A 19,910-nucleotide genomic window follows, 5' to 3' on the forward strand; every position below is an offset into this window, starting at 1 on the left:
AAGGACACGGGTAATGTTGCTCATCTGTTAGGAAACGTTTCAAGAGCTTTGCATGAAAGGCACTAAACTACTTAGCACACGCATTTTATCCCTCCAGTGCGCAAAGGAGCAAAGAGTGAGCAGAGGGAAAGTTTCTTGCTCACTGAAGTTGTGCCATTCAAGCGTCTTTATTTCATCCCCCTGGAACCCTGGACAGGATCTCCCACACCCTTTGGGTCCCTGCCCCATGACTGTGTCCTCATGTGGCAGAGAGAGGAAGGCTTCCATACTCCTAAAAGCTACTGTGCCATTCTGATATACCTAAACCCAAACAGAGTGCTGTCCCTTCCAACACACCAAACCACTTTCCCAGCATGCAGGACAGTCAACAAGCAGAGAAGGAAGGAGCCTGATGCGTCCTTCCCATACCCAGGCTTCCCCATGGCTCTCTCCCTCATGCTGTTGGCTTAGCTTTTCCTGAAGACAGATGAGCCTGGTGTTCTTACCTGCATGTTTCAGGCAGTTTTACCCAGGAGATGCATTTGCTTTGGGTATCCCATCTTAAAACTCACATAACGTCCCCAAAGCCACTCACCTGACCCCCATTTTGCAGTCCATAACACAGGGGCAGTCAAATTCAGCCAGCAGATCTTCCATCTGGTTGTATCGCTCCCCATCCTTGACAACGTCGCCGTGGTAGGCAGGAACATACGGCTTCAGGACATCGTTCATCAGGCGGTCGAGGCAGCGCTGCTCGGATTCACAGTGCTTCTTCAGGATCCTGCCGTTGGCCGCTGCCTTGAAACTACCTGAGAGTGACAAGGGATGATGTGGCACTTGCATTGCATGGGGGATGATGTTATGCCTTCTCAAAACAAGAAGGGCAGCCCAACACCTCGGAGGCATCTCTACTTACACTTGAACTCAAAAAGAGTCCCCACAGGATGTGACTTAAAAGCTGGGGTTGCCGGAGGTTTATGACCAGCACTGTCACACCTCAAACAGGGCAGAGACCTGCCCTGCAGCACTCAAAACATTTGCTTCATAGCCTCTGTGTGCTCTCCAGTAGGTTCACACCTTTGTCTCTAGGCTCATGTGTGGGGCACCTTTGTGCTGGGCAGCATCATCCGCTTTGCTGTTGATCGTGAGGTGGGCTTGGGCCTCACCCAAAGGACCCAGCTTTCTGTTGCTTGAGAAAAAGGTGGCAATAACACCTGCTGGCCCTGAGAGACTGAAAGCCCAGAGCACTGCACCTTCACATCACCCTTCCTAGCATTTAGATAGGTCCCTCTCCTGGACTAGAGATGTGGGAGCTGCAAGCTGTGACACTCATGCAGCAGTCTGAAGCAATGGAGGCCAACAAAGCCCATTAACCTGAGACAATAAAGAGCCTTTCCACCACTCTGCCCCTCCCCATGCTCTGTACCTGCGTGTCCCGCTAGCTGGATCCAAGGGTACTTCTTCTTGAAAGACATCACAAACGGGGACCAGTGCACCATATTCTTGATCTTCCGCCATGATTTGCTCTAAAGGGAAAAAAATCACGAAGGTGAATGCAATGTTTTAAGCCTTTACTGTTTGTAAAGTCACTTCAGGCAGCACGCAGCTGTTTTGGACAGGGAAAGAGGCACTGGAGCCAGCGCAGGATGGAAGCAAACAGACAATCTGCCCTTTTCCCATTGCACTGTGCCAAGCCAGAGCCGCTGGGCCTCAACATTCAAAAATCACGAGTAACTTCACTAAAGTGGATGGTGTTACAGTGTTGTTCCAGTTGGCTGCTTCTGCTGCAGAGGGCCCAGCCATCCGTACCGCCTTGTCTTTGCTCCCTGCATCCCTCTGTGGAAGCAGCAGGGACATTAACCCATCCTTGAGCACCGCATTAGATCACAGCAGATGGAGCGGAGAAGAGAACCCAGGATTGCTATCCGGCCACAAAACTGAATTCCAGCTCCTGTGGGGAACAAGAGCCGCTTGCACAGGCACAGAGAGGCTCACTGCCTGGCTTTTGTTCCCCCTGAAAGGCAGCTGCTGTGTCCATTACGCTGGTGACCCACGTGCACTGATCCACCCGCTTTGGCCCATCCATAACTGCACTTTAGAGAACAATTCCCTTCTGGCATATTCTGCTTCTCACCAGATAGATTGCACAAAGCTATTTACATGGCTGTAACAAAGGCTGCATTGGACATACGAAGGCCTCCTTCAAAGGCTCCTTCCTGAGAGAGTTTTTCCCTGGATTGTTCTGGGGAACACACCACCAGTAGAAGGCAGGGGGATGACTTCTTATCTCAGCCCCAGAAGGTGATGGCACAAACAAATCATGTGAACAATATACAACAGCAACAATGGAAAAATGCCTTCTTGTGGGAGCTGGGACAAACAGACAGCGTAGTTCTGGCTGCTCCAAGCTTCTGGGTTCAGCTGGAAGCCTGCAGATAAATTATCCTCATTTGCTCCACTCTGAAGGCATGGGAGGGAGCCTTCCAGAAAGCCCAAGTAATCTCTTCCTCATGCTTGGAGAACTGGCCCCTGTTCCAGTAATGCTTCGCAGACAGGCAGGGAAGAGCCAGCAGCCCCAACTTGCAGTTTGGATGCTTGTTGGGGGTGAACTCACAGCACAGGAATCCGTGCTGGGAACTGCTGACATGTTTAAATGGCGAGGAAGAAGCCAGACAAAGATGTTAGTGTCTAAAGTGTGGAAATCACACCGGGTGACCCCTGTGCTGTGCACCAGCCCTGCTGGGGAGCGGGGACACATCGCACGGAGATGCAGGGGCTGCCCAAGCAGCAGGGACCAGGGGTGGGAGAGGGGAAGAAGAAAGATCCTCCCCCACCTCACTGGCAGGATCAGGGTAGCCCTCCCCTGGCGGACTGCCCGTGTCCAGGAGCGTCCCGGAGCACCCTGGCACTGGTACAGCAGTGCAGGAGTTTGGCAGGGAGCTGCCGAGCACAGGGTGACACCGGGCATCCCCTTCGCCCAGGCTTCTCCGCACCGTGGGTCTGCTCTGCCGCCCAGCTTGCTTGCTTTGGCAGGGGGGTCGGGCAGTTCCCTACCTGACATGAGGATGAATGTTTTTATTTCCAAAGAGAGTGCCAGAACTTGTGCGCTTTAGCTGTTCTTTGTTCTCCTTTTGGCAGAGAGCAGGAGGGAAGTGGGGGGGTGTCCCCTCCTTTTGTTTTTAAAATAGTAACAGCAAGTCCTGGCTGATGTCATGAAAAAAAAGGGGGAAGAAAAGGTCTCTGAGGGAGTTTGGACTGTAAACGAGAGTGACCCACCTCCTCTAAAACAAGGAATCCTCCCCCAGCTTCCAGCACAGCATCATAAGTCACTCAGTCCCAGGAAACATGCCAAGGCAACCCACCTTCCCAATCCAAGATTTTGTTTTCCAGTGGTTAGAGCTTTATAGCTAAAACCTTGAGGTACTTCAAAGCGCAGGCAGAATGAAGGAAGGCAGCCCCTAAAGCAGGTCCTGCCAGGGTTTTCCCAGGAGCGATGAACTCTGCTCCAGCACTGCTCCCAGTGCAGGGGAATGACCCTGAGTCCCCTGGAGACACAAAACACAACTACAACCCTTCTGCTGAGCTGAATGAGACAGAAACAGCTGCATGAGGACCACATAACACATCCCCATCCCTTACACCAGAGGAAAACTTTTTCATTGGGGCTTCACCCGGTTTCAGGCACACCTTTGGCCAGGCATTTCCAACTCCAGTTTTAAGGACGTGTGTAATGACCTTTTTATATTGAGGATGGAAATTGACTGCAAGGCCAGTTGCCTCTGCCACACGGGTCACCCACAATTCTGCTTCATGCAGCATCTTCCCCCCGACTTCACAGGGGCAACCACATGGGCACTTACAGGAGAGAGGAGGAACCAATTCCTCTCTCCAAATCCTTCAATTCCTTCAGCAGTCATCAGATTTTTCGTTTTATGCCTGAACCCACTCCCAGTGTAATGAGGGAACGTTTGCTTCATCAAAAGAAAGCTATCCTGTGCCCTCAAGCCCATGGCATGTTACTGCCCAGCATGCACAACTCATTTTGCAGAGCAGCCTGCTGGGTCCAATTTTTCTGGGGGCTGTATGTGTCTATACAAAATGTCCTATTGCTCAAAAGGCAGCGAGTTTTGCAATGGGCAGCTCCTCTAGTAAAACAGCAGTTGCATGACTCCACCTGTCTGCTCTCTGGGGCTGCCAACAGGCTGTGGAGTCTGGGCCATGGAGGAGCAACAGGAGCAACCCTAGTCAATGCCCCCAGTGATCCTGCCACCCCCTTTGCCTGAAGCTAACAAAATTCTCCCTAGGTAAAGAGTGGCTCCAAAAAGTCAGCCTTTAGATTTTCCCTAGAGGTCCAAGAGAGATATTGGTGGCTGTTAACCATCGGGAGGGTCCTTCACAGCCCCTGAGAATGGCTGAGAGCTTCTTTATTCAGACACCAACGTGCGTTCAGAGATCTGAAAGCTGACAGTTTGGGATCTCTGGTCATGCCAAACTCTGTGTCAGGCTCCTGCAACTGGCCACGGAAAATCAGAGCCACAAGGTTCACACCACTCCAGTCTGACTCCACGGCCCCCCGGAGGAAACAACCCCTCTGCGCTCAGCGGGCTGCTGCCTCCAGCCCTGCCTGGTGCTATTAATAGATAAAAGGAGCATTAAAGCTATTTACAGTAAAGAAATCTTCTTTAACACGGCCTGTTGGGAACCATAAGGTTATCGCCTCCGGGCTTCTCTGTAACTTTTGGTTTACATTTCAAGGAGTTATTTCCTGGCACATCCAGGAGCACAGGCACAGCTGTAAGTACATGGAGGTGTTACCTGTGATAACTCCCCAGACTCGGACTGAAGGATTTTTCACCATTCTGGAAAAAATAGCTTTGTAGGTGGTGTTACCAAGTGATGCTGGTGAAGGGCAGACGTGTGCTTTTCTCATTTGCCTGCAAGGAAGTGAGCTCACAGGTTGTCACGCCGAAAGGGAAGCACAATTCCAACTCTTTTGCATGATCAAAGCCTGCACCTGCTTGTGGCACCCTGGCACCTTGCTGTTCCCCAAATCCAACTCTGTGGTTTCTTGACCTCCCAGAAAATTCACAAAGCTGTGCTGACCAATTGCACTCTTGCATACAAAGCAAAAGCCTGTATAAGCAAAGAACATGCACGAGGTGTCTGATGCAATTCGACACTTTTAATTTAAAACCTGCTTTAGCATCAGCAAATGCCAACTGATTAGCTGTTAAGTAAATTATTTAGTGACTCTGGAAATATATTTAGCAAGGAGCAGCACCATTTTCTGTAATAGTCTGCTACATGGAAATGAAGCTCAGCAACTGTCAGAACCAACTCTAAAAATGAATTTTCCAGGGTTTCTGCAGCCCTCTGCTTCTGCCTCTGCCCTTTTACAGCTTTTGCTTGCCGCAGAGCACAGTGCCCTGACCGGGGGGTGGGATACAGGCCAGAGGAATTAAACCCTCCTAGTGTGCACCCACAATTGGTCAGTGGGAGAGGAGTGCTGGGAAAACAATTTTATCTGCTGCATGTTTAACTTTACTTATCTGAAGCTTAAAGCAAACTCCAGGCTTTCCCCATCTGTCAATAGAGCTTCGTATGGAAAGAACAACATAGGAGAATTTAGTGCCAGCCCAGAAGGTCAGAGGATATATTGTGTTTAAATAGATTAAACAAAAAGTGACTGATGAGCTCCGTGCTCACTGTACGTTTTCCCTATTGCACATGGCATTCCTTTAATGTCTGCTCAAAGGAGACATGCCTTTCTTGGACTGCCTGTTGCCTCCCTTTCCCAGCATGGACACTGGTGGAATTTGACTGGTGTTACTCCCCATGCATGGAGCCAGCAGGGTGCTCTTCCCTTTCCATGCATTCAGCCAGAGAGATAGGCAGTAACTGATTTAATTTGCTGAAATTATGGTTTCCTATGGTTTTATGGGACCAAATGTTCCTGGAAATAGCAGGAACTGAACCTATATTTCAGTGTTTTTTATTAACTAGAGCGTGCATGGTTAGAGGCAAGATTACACAGCTGGGGCAGGGGATGGAAAAGAGTGGGAGCAGTGTTAAATTAATGATTTTCTCAATTCTGAAAAGAACTTCAGCTTCTCTCTCCCAGGAAGATCCTGAAATAGCCTAGGATCAGAAGAGATGGAGGAAAACTATGAGAAGACATTAGTGTCACCAATGCCCACTGCTTCCCCTAGCTTCAATGGAGTTGCTGTAGCCCAGGGACTTGCATGAGTGACACCCTGGCTTTCCATTCCCTTTTGAGAAAGCCCTGCTCCAGGGAGCTTCACTTCCAGTTCTTCCAAAAAGAGAAATGAAGCCGTAGTGCTGTGGTGACAGGGGCCCCTGCAGGAAGTGCTTTCAGCACAGCTCAGGAGGGCTCCAAGATGTTTCACTCACAAGTAAGAGGGTTGGCAAGTCACTCCTCATGCCCTGAGCCTTTCTGGTTTAAAAAAACAGTGCAGCAAGCAGCTGAGAATGGCAGAGTTTTTGCACCACAGAGCTCTCTTTTTCGATAACTAAATGAGTGGGGGGAGCGTTTGGCCAAAGAGTTCACTCCGTGTCAGCCTGCTCCACGGCCATGGATATGCAGCCAAGGAAAAAGAGGCCATTTAGTTTTCCATGTTTAAAAGAATGAATGTGTTTTCTTTTGGTCTTTAAAAAGTGGTAAAGGTTTCCCTAGTGATGATTGTTTCCCATGACTGGGAAAAGCCTTGTCACTCCAGCCGTGGTGAGGAGGCCAGCTTTGTTCATTGTGCCGGACGCTGGGCGCAGAGGGCAGTGGGGCAGAGCTGGCAGGTACCACAGAATACCTCCTCCTGGCATCCTGGCATCCTGGTATCTGGGTGACCAAAACTCAGGATTTCAGATGAAAAATCTGTGATGTGCTCCAGAGCGTGATAGCTAACATGGTGCAGAGCTGGGCTCATATTCTGCTCTGCTTTGCCATCTTCCAGTCCCTTGGAACTGCTGCTTCTGTCCAGGCAGCAACAGAGAGAGCCCAGTGACTGCTTCAGCAACACACAGGCTGTGACCACTGACCCTGATGCTGGCAGCAAGGGGCAGCCCATATTTTACATCATCTTCCTCCTACACAAACTCCTCTCATCCTCACCCTTCTGTACCTCACAACAGCTAAATAGCTTTGTTTTGGCCAGAGGAGCAGCTGGCAATGGGAGGGCTTTGGATCAGGGGGCATTTCGTGGTTTAGTCACACAAGGCATATAATAAAAGTTTCAGCAGCTCCCCAAAACCTGGCAGAGGCAATGCCAGTCCCACGTCCCACAGACGTTGCTGAGCAAAGATAAAGTGAGGCCCAACATCAGACTTCACTAAAGTTAATACAAGGAAATGTAGTTTGATGACTGAAAGGCACTTCTAGGTGCCTTGAAATTCTAGTCCAAACTCCTAAGCCCTGTTAGATAAATTATTTTGATGGCTGGGGCATAGAAACTTCTGCTGGGGCGTAGTAGCATCCGCTACTTTCCAAGGTCTCCACCACCTTTACAGAGAGAAAAAAAGCTAATATGTGCATTCTTTTACTTCAGATGCTTTGTTTTTCAGAATAGTCCTGCTTTAGCCAGGAACGATTTTGCTTCTCACAAGAGGGAAGCCACTCCCCACCGGCTTTGTGAGGAATGCCCTCTTCTCCAGTGGGATCAGGGAGTTGTCCCACCAAGACCAAAGATCTAGGGTAGAGGGTCATAGAGATAAAGCTAGTGCCTCTCTGCTGTCTGCAAGAGATCAGTATGTGCGATAGAGGAGCCTCAGCAAAAGTGCATGAAAGCCAGGAACATCTGCTTGGATCATGGAAAAAATATTCCAGTGTATTGGAAAAAAACAGGAGCTTGTTGCAGGCTCCCTCTTCCTGCCTGTGATGGAGGCAAGGAGAATTAGAAGCAGCAAAGGCAGATGAGTGAGCAGCAGTCCTTCAGCTTGACCTCCCCTATCACAATGGGAGGAAACGGAGCGCTGTGGGAGCCGGCTGCAGAGGAGTCACCCATCGCCTGTAAGGACATTTGCAACCTCCTCACCCACAAAGCACGAGCAGCGTGGGAGCCACGTCAACACCACGCTTAGGGCTAATGGCTACGGAGAGGAGAGATGGTGTTAGACCTCCCCGTCCAATTCGGCAAAGCAGGAAAGAAGCAAAACAAGCCTAAGTAAGAGCGAAGGAAAAGCCTGCACTGGAGCTGAGTAGCTGAGCCTCAAAGCTACAGCTGTCTCCACGAGGCATTTCTTCCTGATGGAGAGCCTTTACCGCAGCAAAGCTGAAAACCTCCTAATGCAGATCAGCCGCAAGTGACTCTCCCATAAAGTCAGTTGAATTATTAATTGCCAGCATTAGACATGTTCAGCCTACTTTCCTGAGTGGGAACCGATCCAGATCTCTGCAAATGTATTTGTTACTCATTAAGTACACACCAATAACATTTGTTAAGCAATTTGCAGCTTGGAGAAGGTAAGTGAATAACTCAGAAACAGCTAATCACTTTTGGTGGACTGCTGCTTAATCAGTGCAGTGCTTCTTCCTCTGCAAGCAGCTAGTTTTTAAAAGCCAGGAGGTTGTAAAAATCCTTGCTGGTAGCCAAAAATGGGCTACCATCACAATCACAAAATTATTTGTGAGAAGGGTCTTGGAGCACTGCAGCTCATCTGTGCAACACACTGGTGCACAGAGCCCCAGGCAGCCAGATCAGGCATCCAGCTGAGAAACGGGATATGCTGTCCAAAGATCTGACCCTGTATCCCTGTATCAGGGAACTTGTCATCGGCTCTGATGGAAACTGCTCCATCTGGAGACTTGTGTTTGATCCTTTTCCCAGTTTTGGAGTATTTCCCACCGTCTTTCTGGCTTACAGCATCATTTCTGCTCATCAGCTCCTGCAGCAGTGTACCACAAGCTGGGGACGTGGGCTCCTGAGCCTGTGCTGGCTTTAGCACTTCTCACTCTCATGCTGCTGGTGGGGAAGGACCCGCGCAGCCTTCCCAACCCTGCCACTGTAAATCCCAAACTGCTGCTAGCTTCCGTATGCTCTCTGAGACAGAAGACATGGACACGCCCTTCACGACACTAAACAACTGCATTGGTCTCTGCAGCCTAAAGGCCAGAGCTGCAGTTAGTCACAACAGTGTCCTGGAGGGCAATGGTTTGGTTGGGCAGAGCCTTCCTGCAAGAAACAACCTGTGCACAAGACGTGTGCTCTTGCATGTCAGGGAGGTGGGATAGGAGCTGTAGGCTTTGCCATGTCCTCCCAAGGGATGTGTTAATCACAGGACATGGGCTATCAAACACTCTCTTCTACAATTTGAAGGTAAGTTTTTAGAGATTCAAACCAGGATGATACCATTTACAGTCTGTCCAGAGGCACTTTGGGTCAGAGACTCCAAATGGAGGAATAGCATCAATGAGTGGAACAAAGCAAGTTATAATACTTGTTTTTTGAGTCTGATTTCTTTCTGTTGGATTCAGGAGGAGACCCAGAAATCTTGGGAATGGACTAATCTGCTCTCTGACATGAGCCATGATGTGAGCTAAAATGCCCAGAGCTCATGTCCCCAGAGGAGGGGGATGGACACAGATTTCCTTCCCTGTTGGGGCTCACAGCAGGCACATGCTATGGTGCGGTGATACTACATCACTCATCCATTCAGTCTGACATTTCCAGGCAGGGTGGACACAGGTGAGACAGGGCTGCCACAGACTTCCAGTGCTGCTGTAGCCTTCTGAAGTCTTTCCTCTGGCATAGCACAGAGGGCAATGATCCGGATACTGTAAATGTAACACCCTAGGAGCATAATGCCCATAAGCACTGATGATACACAAGCAAGGGTAAGCAAAAGCCAAGTCATGCAATGTTAGTGAGGCAATCTGCAGGAGAAGCTGGATGAGAAAGGCCTGGCTTGTAGACTTGAGCTTTGCTGTTGCTGAGACCCCCAGCACTTCGTGCTGATCTTGGACACAGAAAACATTTCCATCACTGTTCCTTGCTCTTCCCGCTCATGGAGTTAGTTCCCTGCTCTTCTGCTGTTTGACCATAACTGAACTTCACTTTGTGGAATATATGAGTGAGAAATGCATCTCTTTTCCAAGAGCAAGTGAAATGTTTGGATGCATTTTAAGTGCCTTCGGTAGAGTGGGAAGGCAGAGATGGAAGGGAAGGAAAAAAAGGGCCAGGCTATGGCTGCAGTAATTTGTTTAGAACAGAAAATTTTGAAAATTAGTCATAAGCCCTGAACATACCGACATTTACTGGGTATATGAACAGTAAAAGGCTGATTTAGAAGAGCAGTTATAAGTTTCATAAACATGACTAAACTCTAAAGCTAAATGTTCAACATGCGTGACCTTTTAATTCCCCTTTAAATCAGTTTAGCACTTTCATTTGTGTTTGGAGTCCCTCATGTTTGGATAGCACTTTGATGTTTTAAAGTACTATTTGGGAGTTTTATTGTCTCTCCTGCTTTGGAGCTGAGACCTCACATCCTCTACTAAGTGGCTGGAGGAGTTTCTGCTTGCACAGGAGCTGCTGGGAGCACCAGCCTGCCTTGGCCATAGCTCCCCAGCACCCCCAACTCATTGTCATGGGATAGTCCCCTTTTCCTAGGCAGTTCCTAAATATAATCAGTAACAAGGACAAACTCCTCCAGGAGTGGAAATGCAGTTTGGTACTCCTTGGTTTTGGATCCCTACAGAAGCATATTAGAAAGATGATGGCTTTGGGAAACCTCTTTGCTTGAAAGAGGGACATTGCAAGCAGCCAGAAAGCCACAGGCACGTGCCATGCAGCATCTTCCTCACAGCTGCAGACGTGCTGTATATGCACCTCACAGTGCCCAAAGCATCTTCCCAAGAGATTTAGCACAGCATCTCAGAGGTTCTGCTTTTAAAACAGCACTAAGGGCTATTTAAAAAAAGTGGCCTAGGCCTGAAGGCAAAAAAAGATTTGTTACAGGCACTGTGCACCCACAGAGCAGTTCCCCTGTGTGCTGCAAGGCGATGTGCAGGTAAGAACAGTGCAGGTCAGCTTTTACAGCTCTCAGCATCTGTTATTCCTGGCACCAGGGCTTGTGGGAACACACAGGGCTTCTCTCCACCAGAATGAGACAGACATAAACTCATTTGCCATGGTCTGCTTCCAAGCCTACCTTATGGGTGTCCTGAGCCTTTCTCCTCCAGCAGCCTTCCAGCTGCACTGCCCTGAGTGGGTATGGGAAGCACAAAACCACTTTAAAAGCATCTGCTTGCAGGGACTCCTTGCTCACTGGGCACATCAACTAGAGACTGTGCTAGAGCCAGGGGCTCCCAGGAGCACAGCAAGACCAAGCTAATTACAGGGCTTCAAACATGGAGCATCTCTCATGCTCAGCTGCTCATTCCCAATTCTCCACACAGCAGTGTCAGGCTGAGAACAGGAAGTGTGTCTCCATTGACTTCAGCTAGATTACTCTGTTCCCTATCCATACAGATCCAGACCCTACTGTACTCTCGCTCCTTCAGGCAGGTTGCTCATCGCTGCCACACCCAGGAGTGGGCTCACCCAGCCTGGTGGGGACAAGGGGTGGACAAGCTCAGCAGAGCAAGAGCACTGGCTGTGCGCTGCCACTGAGCTGTGTGGGACCTTGGAGACCGTGACAGAGGGAGGAATCCATGTTAACAGCATACTTCCACTGCCCCCCGGCCCGCTGCAGCAGAAGGTCTGACGGTGAGCAGATCTCAGCACAGAACCAGCAGTAATTTTATCTTTGGCTTCATTTTCCCAGTCAGAGCCCTACACACACCCCTTAACCATTTCAGTTATGAGTCATCAAAAAATGCCAGCTTTAGCAACGCAGCTCAACCTCTGCAGGGCCAGGTACATACCTCTGCCGCCAAAGCCGATGTCCTGCCACGCCTGCCTGGTGTGAGAGCATCCGAAGAGCTGGCTGGGCAACCCTGTGCCGGGGAAAGGGCAACGTGGCGGTGGGGGAAGAAGCTGTCACGGCATTCAGGCAAGAAGGTTTCTTGCCACGGGAGCTCCTACACCGCTTCTCTTACGCTGCCTTTGAAGCTTGTGCACAGAGCCGACAAGCCCTGCTGCACCCCGGCACTCCCCTGAGCCCTTAGGGAAAAGGACGGGATCCTCGGAGACACAGAGGAGGTTACCCAACCCTACATCCTGGTGCGACACACGGGGTTGGATTTTCCAACCCAACCATGTGCTGACACGCAGGGGTGGGGCGGGGGAAGAAAAAAGAGGATTTCATCTGTTAACTCCTAAGAAATTGAGGAAAAATCATGTTGCTCCTTTATAAATGGCCCTGATCTCCCATGAGCTGGTGCAGAGGGGCCAGTAAAGGTGCCAGCTGGGGGGATGCCGGACTTTTGGTGGTAGGAGGAATGCAGGGGCCAGCAAAGAAATTTGCTGCTTTGGTGCATATTTACAGCCTTCCACAGGGTGCTGGGGAGGAAGAGGTTTCTCTAACCTAAAAGGGAAATGCTCATCTGAAACAGGAAAATGGAACTTTCTTTTGAGCATTATTAATGGAAAATCACCTCTGTAATGGTTGAATCCCTGGGTGTGCAGCAGGGAGAGGATGCTTGGGGAGAAACACCCTGCCCCTCCCAAGTCAGCTCACTTGGGAATGTAGGTAACCCTGGGGGGCTGATGCTGGCACAGGCACAAACAAGAGCATGCTGGGGTTTTGGGGAGGAACACTGCTCAGCTGAGGCAGTGGCAGAGTTGGTAAGTGCCTTACGTGGGAGTCCCAGACGTAGGAAGAGAGGGTCTAAGTGCTACAGCAATGCTGACAACACCCTGACCACAAACAGCATCACCCAAGGGTGACCCAGGAGATTCAGGTTCATAATTTATAAAGACAGATCCAGAGATCTGCTCGCTTCTTTTTCTTTTCCTTTTTTTTTTTTAAGGGAAATTGTTTCTAAACTAAATATTTCTCTTGAAAGAGGCTATTTTAAGGCGAGCGGCACAACACAGTGTGATATCCTTTAAAGAGGTATAGATCGTGGGTTTCATATTAAAATACAGATAGTCTTTCTTGGAACAGCAGTGTTATGGTTGAAGAGGATGCTCAAGCATTTTCTGGTCCAAAAAAGGAGACAAAAATGAAGAGTAGTTATATCTAGCTGTAAAATCACAAGGGCACTGGCAGAGGCAATACAATGAACCCATTATAAACATGGGTGTAACAAAGCCAGAGTTTAGCTCATTGTGTCCTAGAATTTCTAAATATATTTTGTCTTGGGGGAAGAGCAAGGGAGAAAAGAGATCAGTGTAGGGAAGACGCCCAATCTTCTGAACAACCAGGTTTTCCAGCAAGGCACAAACCCACGATCTCTGAGGCTGTGTCTGTGGGCTGCTGAAGTTCTCCCGCTGCAGGCAACTATGTTTAGTTTCTCTTAGAAGGTGAGGGAAGCAGAAGAGGAGGAAGAAAACTTAAGTCATCTTATCCCCTCAGACATTTTGCTGTTCATTTCCTTCAGCAGCACACGAAGCACTTAGTCACTTTGTCTGCAACAGGCTTTTTCTAATTTTATTTTTTCCAAATCAAAATAAAAAGAGAAAAAGGAGGTTCCTTCCCAAATAAGCAGCTAGTGGAGGAGGCTGGGGGAGTGAGCAGTGAGTGGCCAGGACTTCACCCTACGGCTCAGCTGGCTGCTGCAGACACCCAGGAGAGTGTTTGCAGAGTGCAGGAGAGAGGGCAGGCACTGCCGCTTCCTCTCACTCAGTGACAGCTCGATGAGCTGCTTCAGCAAGCCAAGGTGCCAAGCATCCTCCAGAGCCAAACTCTGCTTCGTGCCCCCCTACAGGCATTTGGTACCTGCCCTCACAGGAAAATTACTTGCAATGTTATAACACACCGCTCATGCTCCAAGTGTTTTCCTGCAGCAAGGTAAGGATCAGTTTACCACCTAAACCACATGTCTAGCTTGGATGTCCTCCATTCTCCAACTCAGAAATACCAATGTCAGAGCAGCAGTTCCTTTGGGGTTGATGTTAATAAGCAAGCAACCATAGCTCCTGTATTAAAGGAGTCTTTAATGATAGAAACTTTTGTCAAAACTGGCTTTCTCCAACAGTGTTGTAGCACAACACAGGACAGCTGGTGTCCTTCCTGACTTCTCTCATCCTCAGGAGCACAGAGGGCCCTCGGCACCATCCCTTTCTCCAGCGAGTGCCTGCTCTTTGACTGTAAAATGCAGCACAGGTACCAACACTGAGGTGCACACTGGTGCTGAGATGCTGCCTCAAAAGGGAGAACACGAACGACAGCAAGAAAAATCGTGCCTCTGAACACAAGCGCAATCTAGAGTTAGTCATTTGGTTTCTCTCCCCTGCAGAGTATCTTGAAGGGTGTGAGGACAGGAAGGCAAAACCCCCAAATCCCCATCATTTCTTCCCCCATCAGACAGCAAATCAGCGGGCATGGCCATAACACATTGCATTTTAAAACTGCCTCAGGATGGAGGTTTTGGAGGGCTCAGAAGGCACCCAGATGGCTCATGGCTTCCTGTTGCTTCAGCTTTACAATAAAGCAACATAAATAGATCTTCATTCTTTGTTGACATTTGATGCTGTACAGCAAAACAGGCATTGTTAACCTAAAAATAGGAAACGCTGTGGCAGCTTTGAAGAAATTCAGCGTTTTTCCTGTACTGATACAAACACAATGGCCCAGTGCCAGATGCCTCTGTCCTGCTTTGAAGAACGATGAAATTCTTTGCAACGCTCATAAATTACTGCTTTGTTAGCACCCGGCAAGCTCTAGTGACACCAGCAAACCCTGGTATTTCCTTCTTCTCCCTCGTAAGGGAGGGGGGGGGGATGCTTAATGCTACATTTCATCCCCGGTGGTGACGGACAGCCCCGCACGCCTATCGCGGAGCCCAGCGCAGGCGGAGGTTGCCAAGGCACCCGCTGACGCACAGCCGGGCCCCACTTCTACATTTTTCCATTACACGGTGTTGAAGCTTGCAGAGCAGGAGGTAGCTTTCCTGAGCGAGCAACTGAGAGATCAGTGAGATGGCAGGACTCTGCAAGGCGTGTTGTGCGCTACTTACGCTGTGTTTGAAAGAAGGAGTGCGCGGCGGAGCCAGAAATCTGCCTTGTTCGGAATAAATGAGTGCACGTTTTCAGATCTGGCTTGGAAAAAGGGCACACCTACTACTACTACTATTCTCAGAGTGCAAGTATAGAAAAGTCGAGCAGAGCGAGGTATGGGTGGAGAACCAAAAATTGCTGGTGGCTTTCCCTGGGAAGCACAGCTGTGACTCCTGGGGGAGGATGTGCTGACACACTCACTCCAGACGGTACCAGCATGCTGGAACTAGCACAGGTACTGCTGCCAGTCCCTTCACTGGGGTCCCACCCACAGAGATGCCCCCCCACCGCCGTGCCATCATCCTCAGTGCTATTTAAGGGGGCTGAGCCAGCCCTGCTCACACTTGGGGCTGGCCTCTGCCTTGCAGCATGGACTGAGAGCAGCAGCACAGCCTGAGCAGAAACAGGACCCCATCCAAGAGCAGTCACTCGCCATACAGTCTCTCCCACCTCCATGCTTTGGTAGATCTAGGGGTTGGTTTCTCTTCATCATGGTTCATGGACTGATTTTAATCCACCCTCAGCACTGAGGCTCCTCTCCCACTGCTGGGTGCTGACAACCACAGGGATGGTCCTCCAAGGAGCAGCTCGAGGCAGCAGCCTGCCCAGCTTCTGCAGAAAGCCAGCTCTATGTGACACCTCTGGTCACAGCTTATCTGCCTCCCACACAGCTCAAAGCTGCAGGCCAGGCTTGTGAGGTATTAAATGCTGCCAGACACAGCAATTTATGCAGTGTTAATTTATCCTCCCTAGAGCCTAAGAGATGGGCAACTGGGGAGCACCAAGGATATGGAGGATACCCCCTAGAAGTCCAACTAACTGTTAGACAGTTTTACACAGCTCCTCAGGGTGCAATTTCATTGTGACCATTTGGGATTAACATATTAGGGTCAGTGCTTCCTCTTTGGTTCAGTTATGGTGTGCTGTGCTCACAATCCTTCTTGTCCCTCCCTGGTGTGAACAGAAGAAGCTATCTCAGTGTTGTGTTCCCATGCAGGGATCTCCTGCCACCTGGGGTGTTGTGCAAGTACTGGGAGGCTGCAGCTGCTATCACAAAGCCATGCTACTGGCTCGAAGTGTGGTAATCCCGTCCTCAGAGGCAGGGACCAGCACACAGGCGTAAAGCTAAGGTATTAGTTCAGTGGTACTTAATCACAGCTTGGGAAACCTTCCTTTCCAGAAGGGAAAAATAAGAAAAGGAAAAAAATCGGGCATTTCCAAGCTCTCAAATTATTCCTGTTAGGAACAGAAGGAAGCTACAGAAAGGCAGCCTCACCTATGGGGTGATCACTAGAAGTTTCCCATAACTCCCTTGTAGATTTTCTATATGAAAAACAAGCCCAGCTCTCTACAGAAAAGCGACGAGACCTTCACAGTCTCGGACTGAACAGTACCAAGATCAACTAGAAATCACAAGTTAGCTTTCAGTATTTCAGCTTGGAAATGGTTGGGTTTTGGCAACCTTGCTGAGCTCCACTGCTTGGCTGCTAGCACTATTTGGAGCCACTCTTTGGCCTGGGGAGAATAAGACCTTATTTTTTACTGCAAAGTCACTACTCCATGCAATAGCATGTGGCTGCCAGGGCCTCTCAAGGATGTAATGGTCAAGGATACCTAGCCTTACATGGAATGAGGAGGAGAGATTTGCAGAAAATAAGCTGTATTGCTTTGCAAATGTGCTGTCCCTGTTACATGGCAATCTACTAATAAAAGCGATATTTGCATTTTTTGCATAAAACCAATTTGGATTCACTGTTCCTTCACCTGCACAAACACCAGGACTCTCTGCATGGAAAACAAGTCAGAAAGCTACTGATGAGAAAGTGGCACTCCCGACGCTACAGCTTCAGAACTACTGAAAATGTTTCACGTGCAAAGCATTTTAAACCGTGGCCACCACAAGGTATTTGAGTCCCAGTGACAGCATCATCACTGGGGGAGGCTCACACCTCCCGGACCATGTACAGCAGTACTAGATACCCGGATGCACAGCTAACTATGGACACGTTCCCAGGACCACCAGGGAGAAGGATCCATTTCTCCTGAGCTGGCATCTCCAAGATGGCCAAGAAAACTGCAGCCAGCCCTCTTCCATCACATGGGCCCTGGGCCAAGGGCACAACTGCCACCCTGGGGTTAGGTACCAATGCTTGCAGAGCTCTGCACAGGAGCTATGCAAATATTGTGGCTAAATCTTCTCCGTTCCCAGTCACAAATGTAATTGTCTATGCAAAGATGCTGTGCCCAGCTAGTGACTGCCTGGCCCCTCACTGCAGCCCACCCACCCCTGCATGATGGGAAGACAGGGACCCTCAACACCCAGCAGCAGCTGATGCTCTGGCTCATGAGGGCAGAAGTAAAAATCTCACAAGACCTACATCCGTGAGTGGTGTTGCCCAGGCAGCAGGCAGAAGAAGAACCAAAAATCCATAAATAAAAGTATTTCATCCTGGCTAACACATGCCTACGGAAACAGCAGCACACATCCACCCCTTTCATGTAGTCACGGGCGGGACGTGGCACAAGTAGATGGAAGGTGTCCTATTTTACTTAGATTATAAACAACTGTAAGCTTATTAGGGCATTACAGTGAGTCGTTCTGGAATGGAAAAGTTTATATGCTGGAAACAGTGACTCGTTAATGAGCTAAGGTATTTTTAGTATTTTTAATAGACAGGGTGTTTGAGATATTGACAAAAAGCGTGCTGATGAGGTGACTACTTGTGACACCCGCTGATGTGCCAGACAAGAACAAAGTGCTCTCAAGTCAGTCAGTGACTAGCACATCCCAGAGACTGGCTAGATGAGGTGAAGGCAGAAGGAGAGATTTTTTCTGTAGAGGGAGGTAGTTAAAAAAGGGTCATTGAAAGCTTTTGGGAAATTATAGCCATGGCAAGCAGCAAACAGAGACTCCTTTGGAAGATGCAGGTCCCATTAAAGGGTTGTTAATTTGAGTTCAAGCAGCTCCAAAAGGAAGGAGCAGAAGTACTCATAGAAAACTGAGGATCTGGACAAAATCAGGAGGGGAGCTGCAGCTGTGTTTCAGCTGCACAGCAATCGGTGCTGGGATTTGGGATTGGCAGCAGAGCTCAGTGCGTGGGCTCTTGGTTTCAAGTGGATGGAAAGCTTTAGACGCAGGGGGACGGGTAACGCACACGTGGGGCACCATCCTTCACTCCACAGCACCGTCGCTTCCTTAGACCGAGAAGAGGACAATATAAAAAATTACATACTCTAAGAGACTGGTTTCAAGAGCTGGATATAGTGAGTCAGACCCAGGTCTGGTTGAGTCTCCCGGTCCCATTGGAAAATATGAAAAAATCCCACCCTCTCTTCACACAAGCCTGCCCTTTGTACGCCGGAGATCCTGTTCAGGTTGCGTGGGGCCCTTTGCCACTCCTGTGCTGCTGTGGGACGGCTGTGATTTGGGGGAACCACCCTGCCCCAGCTGGCCACAGGAGAGCAGCTTGTGAAAGGAAGGCATGCAGTAAATTCACCATGGATGAGTTTCCCATTGCAGAGTCCTGTTTGAGCCACTTTCTGGAGCCAGTTTTTAAAGTCTGCAACTTTTAAAGCACCCAGGAGCATTGCCTGGCTGTAATTTAACCTTGCAATAGTTTCAACCCATGCAAATGAAAGCCACGGGGGCAACTTGTGCCTTTCAGCCCTGTGAGAGAGCAGCAGTACCAGCCAAGCATTCCACGTTAGCTGAACATCCCATGTCAACCAAACATCCCATGCTGAATAAGGGGAAGGAGGACGGAAAGAAATGGAATACAAAACCTGAACTGGAAGTATGCCCTAAAGCTCGAGGTTGGAGCTTTGCCCTTCAGGTAGCTGTGGGCAGCAGGTGCTGCATGCATTTGCTACATGCTTTGAGAAAGCTGAAAGCTGCACCCAGTAAGTGAGAAAATTGATACCAGAGCTGTGATTACTTGAATTAAGATGGCATTTCAAAACCAAGCAGGGTCCCACCATGCACTATGCTATATCGTCTCTGTATATGTGGCCAAAGATGTTTTCCTCCCTGAGCCATTCCTACCCCACACACACAGTGCTTGCTTCTCCCCCTCCTCATTTTCTGCTGGACAGACAACAGACTCAACCAGCACCTCGCTGTGGCCGTCTCTCACAGTGGAAAGTGCCAAGAAAGAGTCAGATGCTCCCTGTATCCTGAAGCCCCATGCCCCAGGGCAGCCCCGCACAGCCAGGGTGTGATGCTGATGGCGTGCCCAGCAACCAGCTCCGTCCCTGGGCCACCAGCAGCCAGAATTTGCTGTACTATCACTTTGGCACACTCCTTCCTTCCTTGGCAAGACAGGCCAGAACTAAACTTTTCCATTGAGACGGGTAAACAAAGACTTTGCTTTTCCCCCTGTAACAAAGTTTAGCCCAGGAAGTCACATGAGCGCAGCTGCATCCAGCATGTATATCCAAAATGGCTTGAGTTGCTGGCAGTGTATGGATGTACAAAACCTGATACAGGACAAAGCTCTGCCCTGGAAATGCACTTCCACCAGTGTGTGGAACTGCACCAGAAACATCCTGTCCTTCTGCACAAAGGCCAAATCTGACCCCTGCCACACACCCTGCATCAGGGAGGACACAGTCACTAAGACTGTTGGAGCCAGCTGTGTGCCCTGGCTCTCCTCCCAACTTCCCACAGCCCCCAAATGCCTCTCCCTGAATTGCTGTCTTGTGTTCACCCTGCGCACGAAAGTCACCCTCAGCAGGACAGCGAAATGCAGGTATAGGAATTCTGCCACTGGAGGAGCCCAGCTGCCCCAGCCAGCCTGCGGACAGAGGCTGGAAAACCAC

At 49.5% G+C, this 19,910-nt stretch overlaps 1 protein-coding gene across 1 annotated transcript in view; it reads right to left on the minus strand.

The window, feature by feature from the left end:
- The window catches only part of ITPKB (inositol-trisphosphate 3-kinase B), a 68,271-nt gene that overhangs the window by 14,495 nt on the left and 33,866 nt on the right, over window positions 1-19,910 (minus strand). The window contains exons 3-4 of the mRNA XM_051783410.1: window positions 1,406-1,505; window positions 575-788 (exon numbers count right to left, since the gene is read on the minus strand). Of these exons, the coding sequence (XP_051639370.1) occupies window positions 575-788; window positions 1,406-1,505 (314 nt within the window). The remainder of the gene's footprint in view (window positions 1-574; window positions 789-1,405; window positions 1,506-19,910) is intronic.

The sequence above is a fragment of the Manacus candei genome, unplaced genomic scaffold, assembly GCF_025592945.1.
Source record: "Manacus candei isolate 608988 ecotype Guabito, Panama unplaced genomic scaffold, ASM2559294v1 h1tg000017l, whole genome shotgun sequence".
In the NCBI taxonomy this organism is placed as follows: Eukaryota; Metazoa; Chordata; class Aves; order Passeriformes; family Pipridae; genus Manacus; species Manacus candei.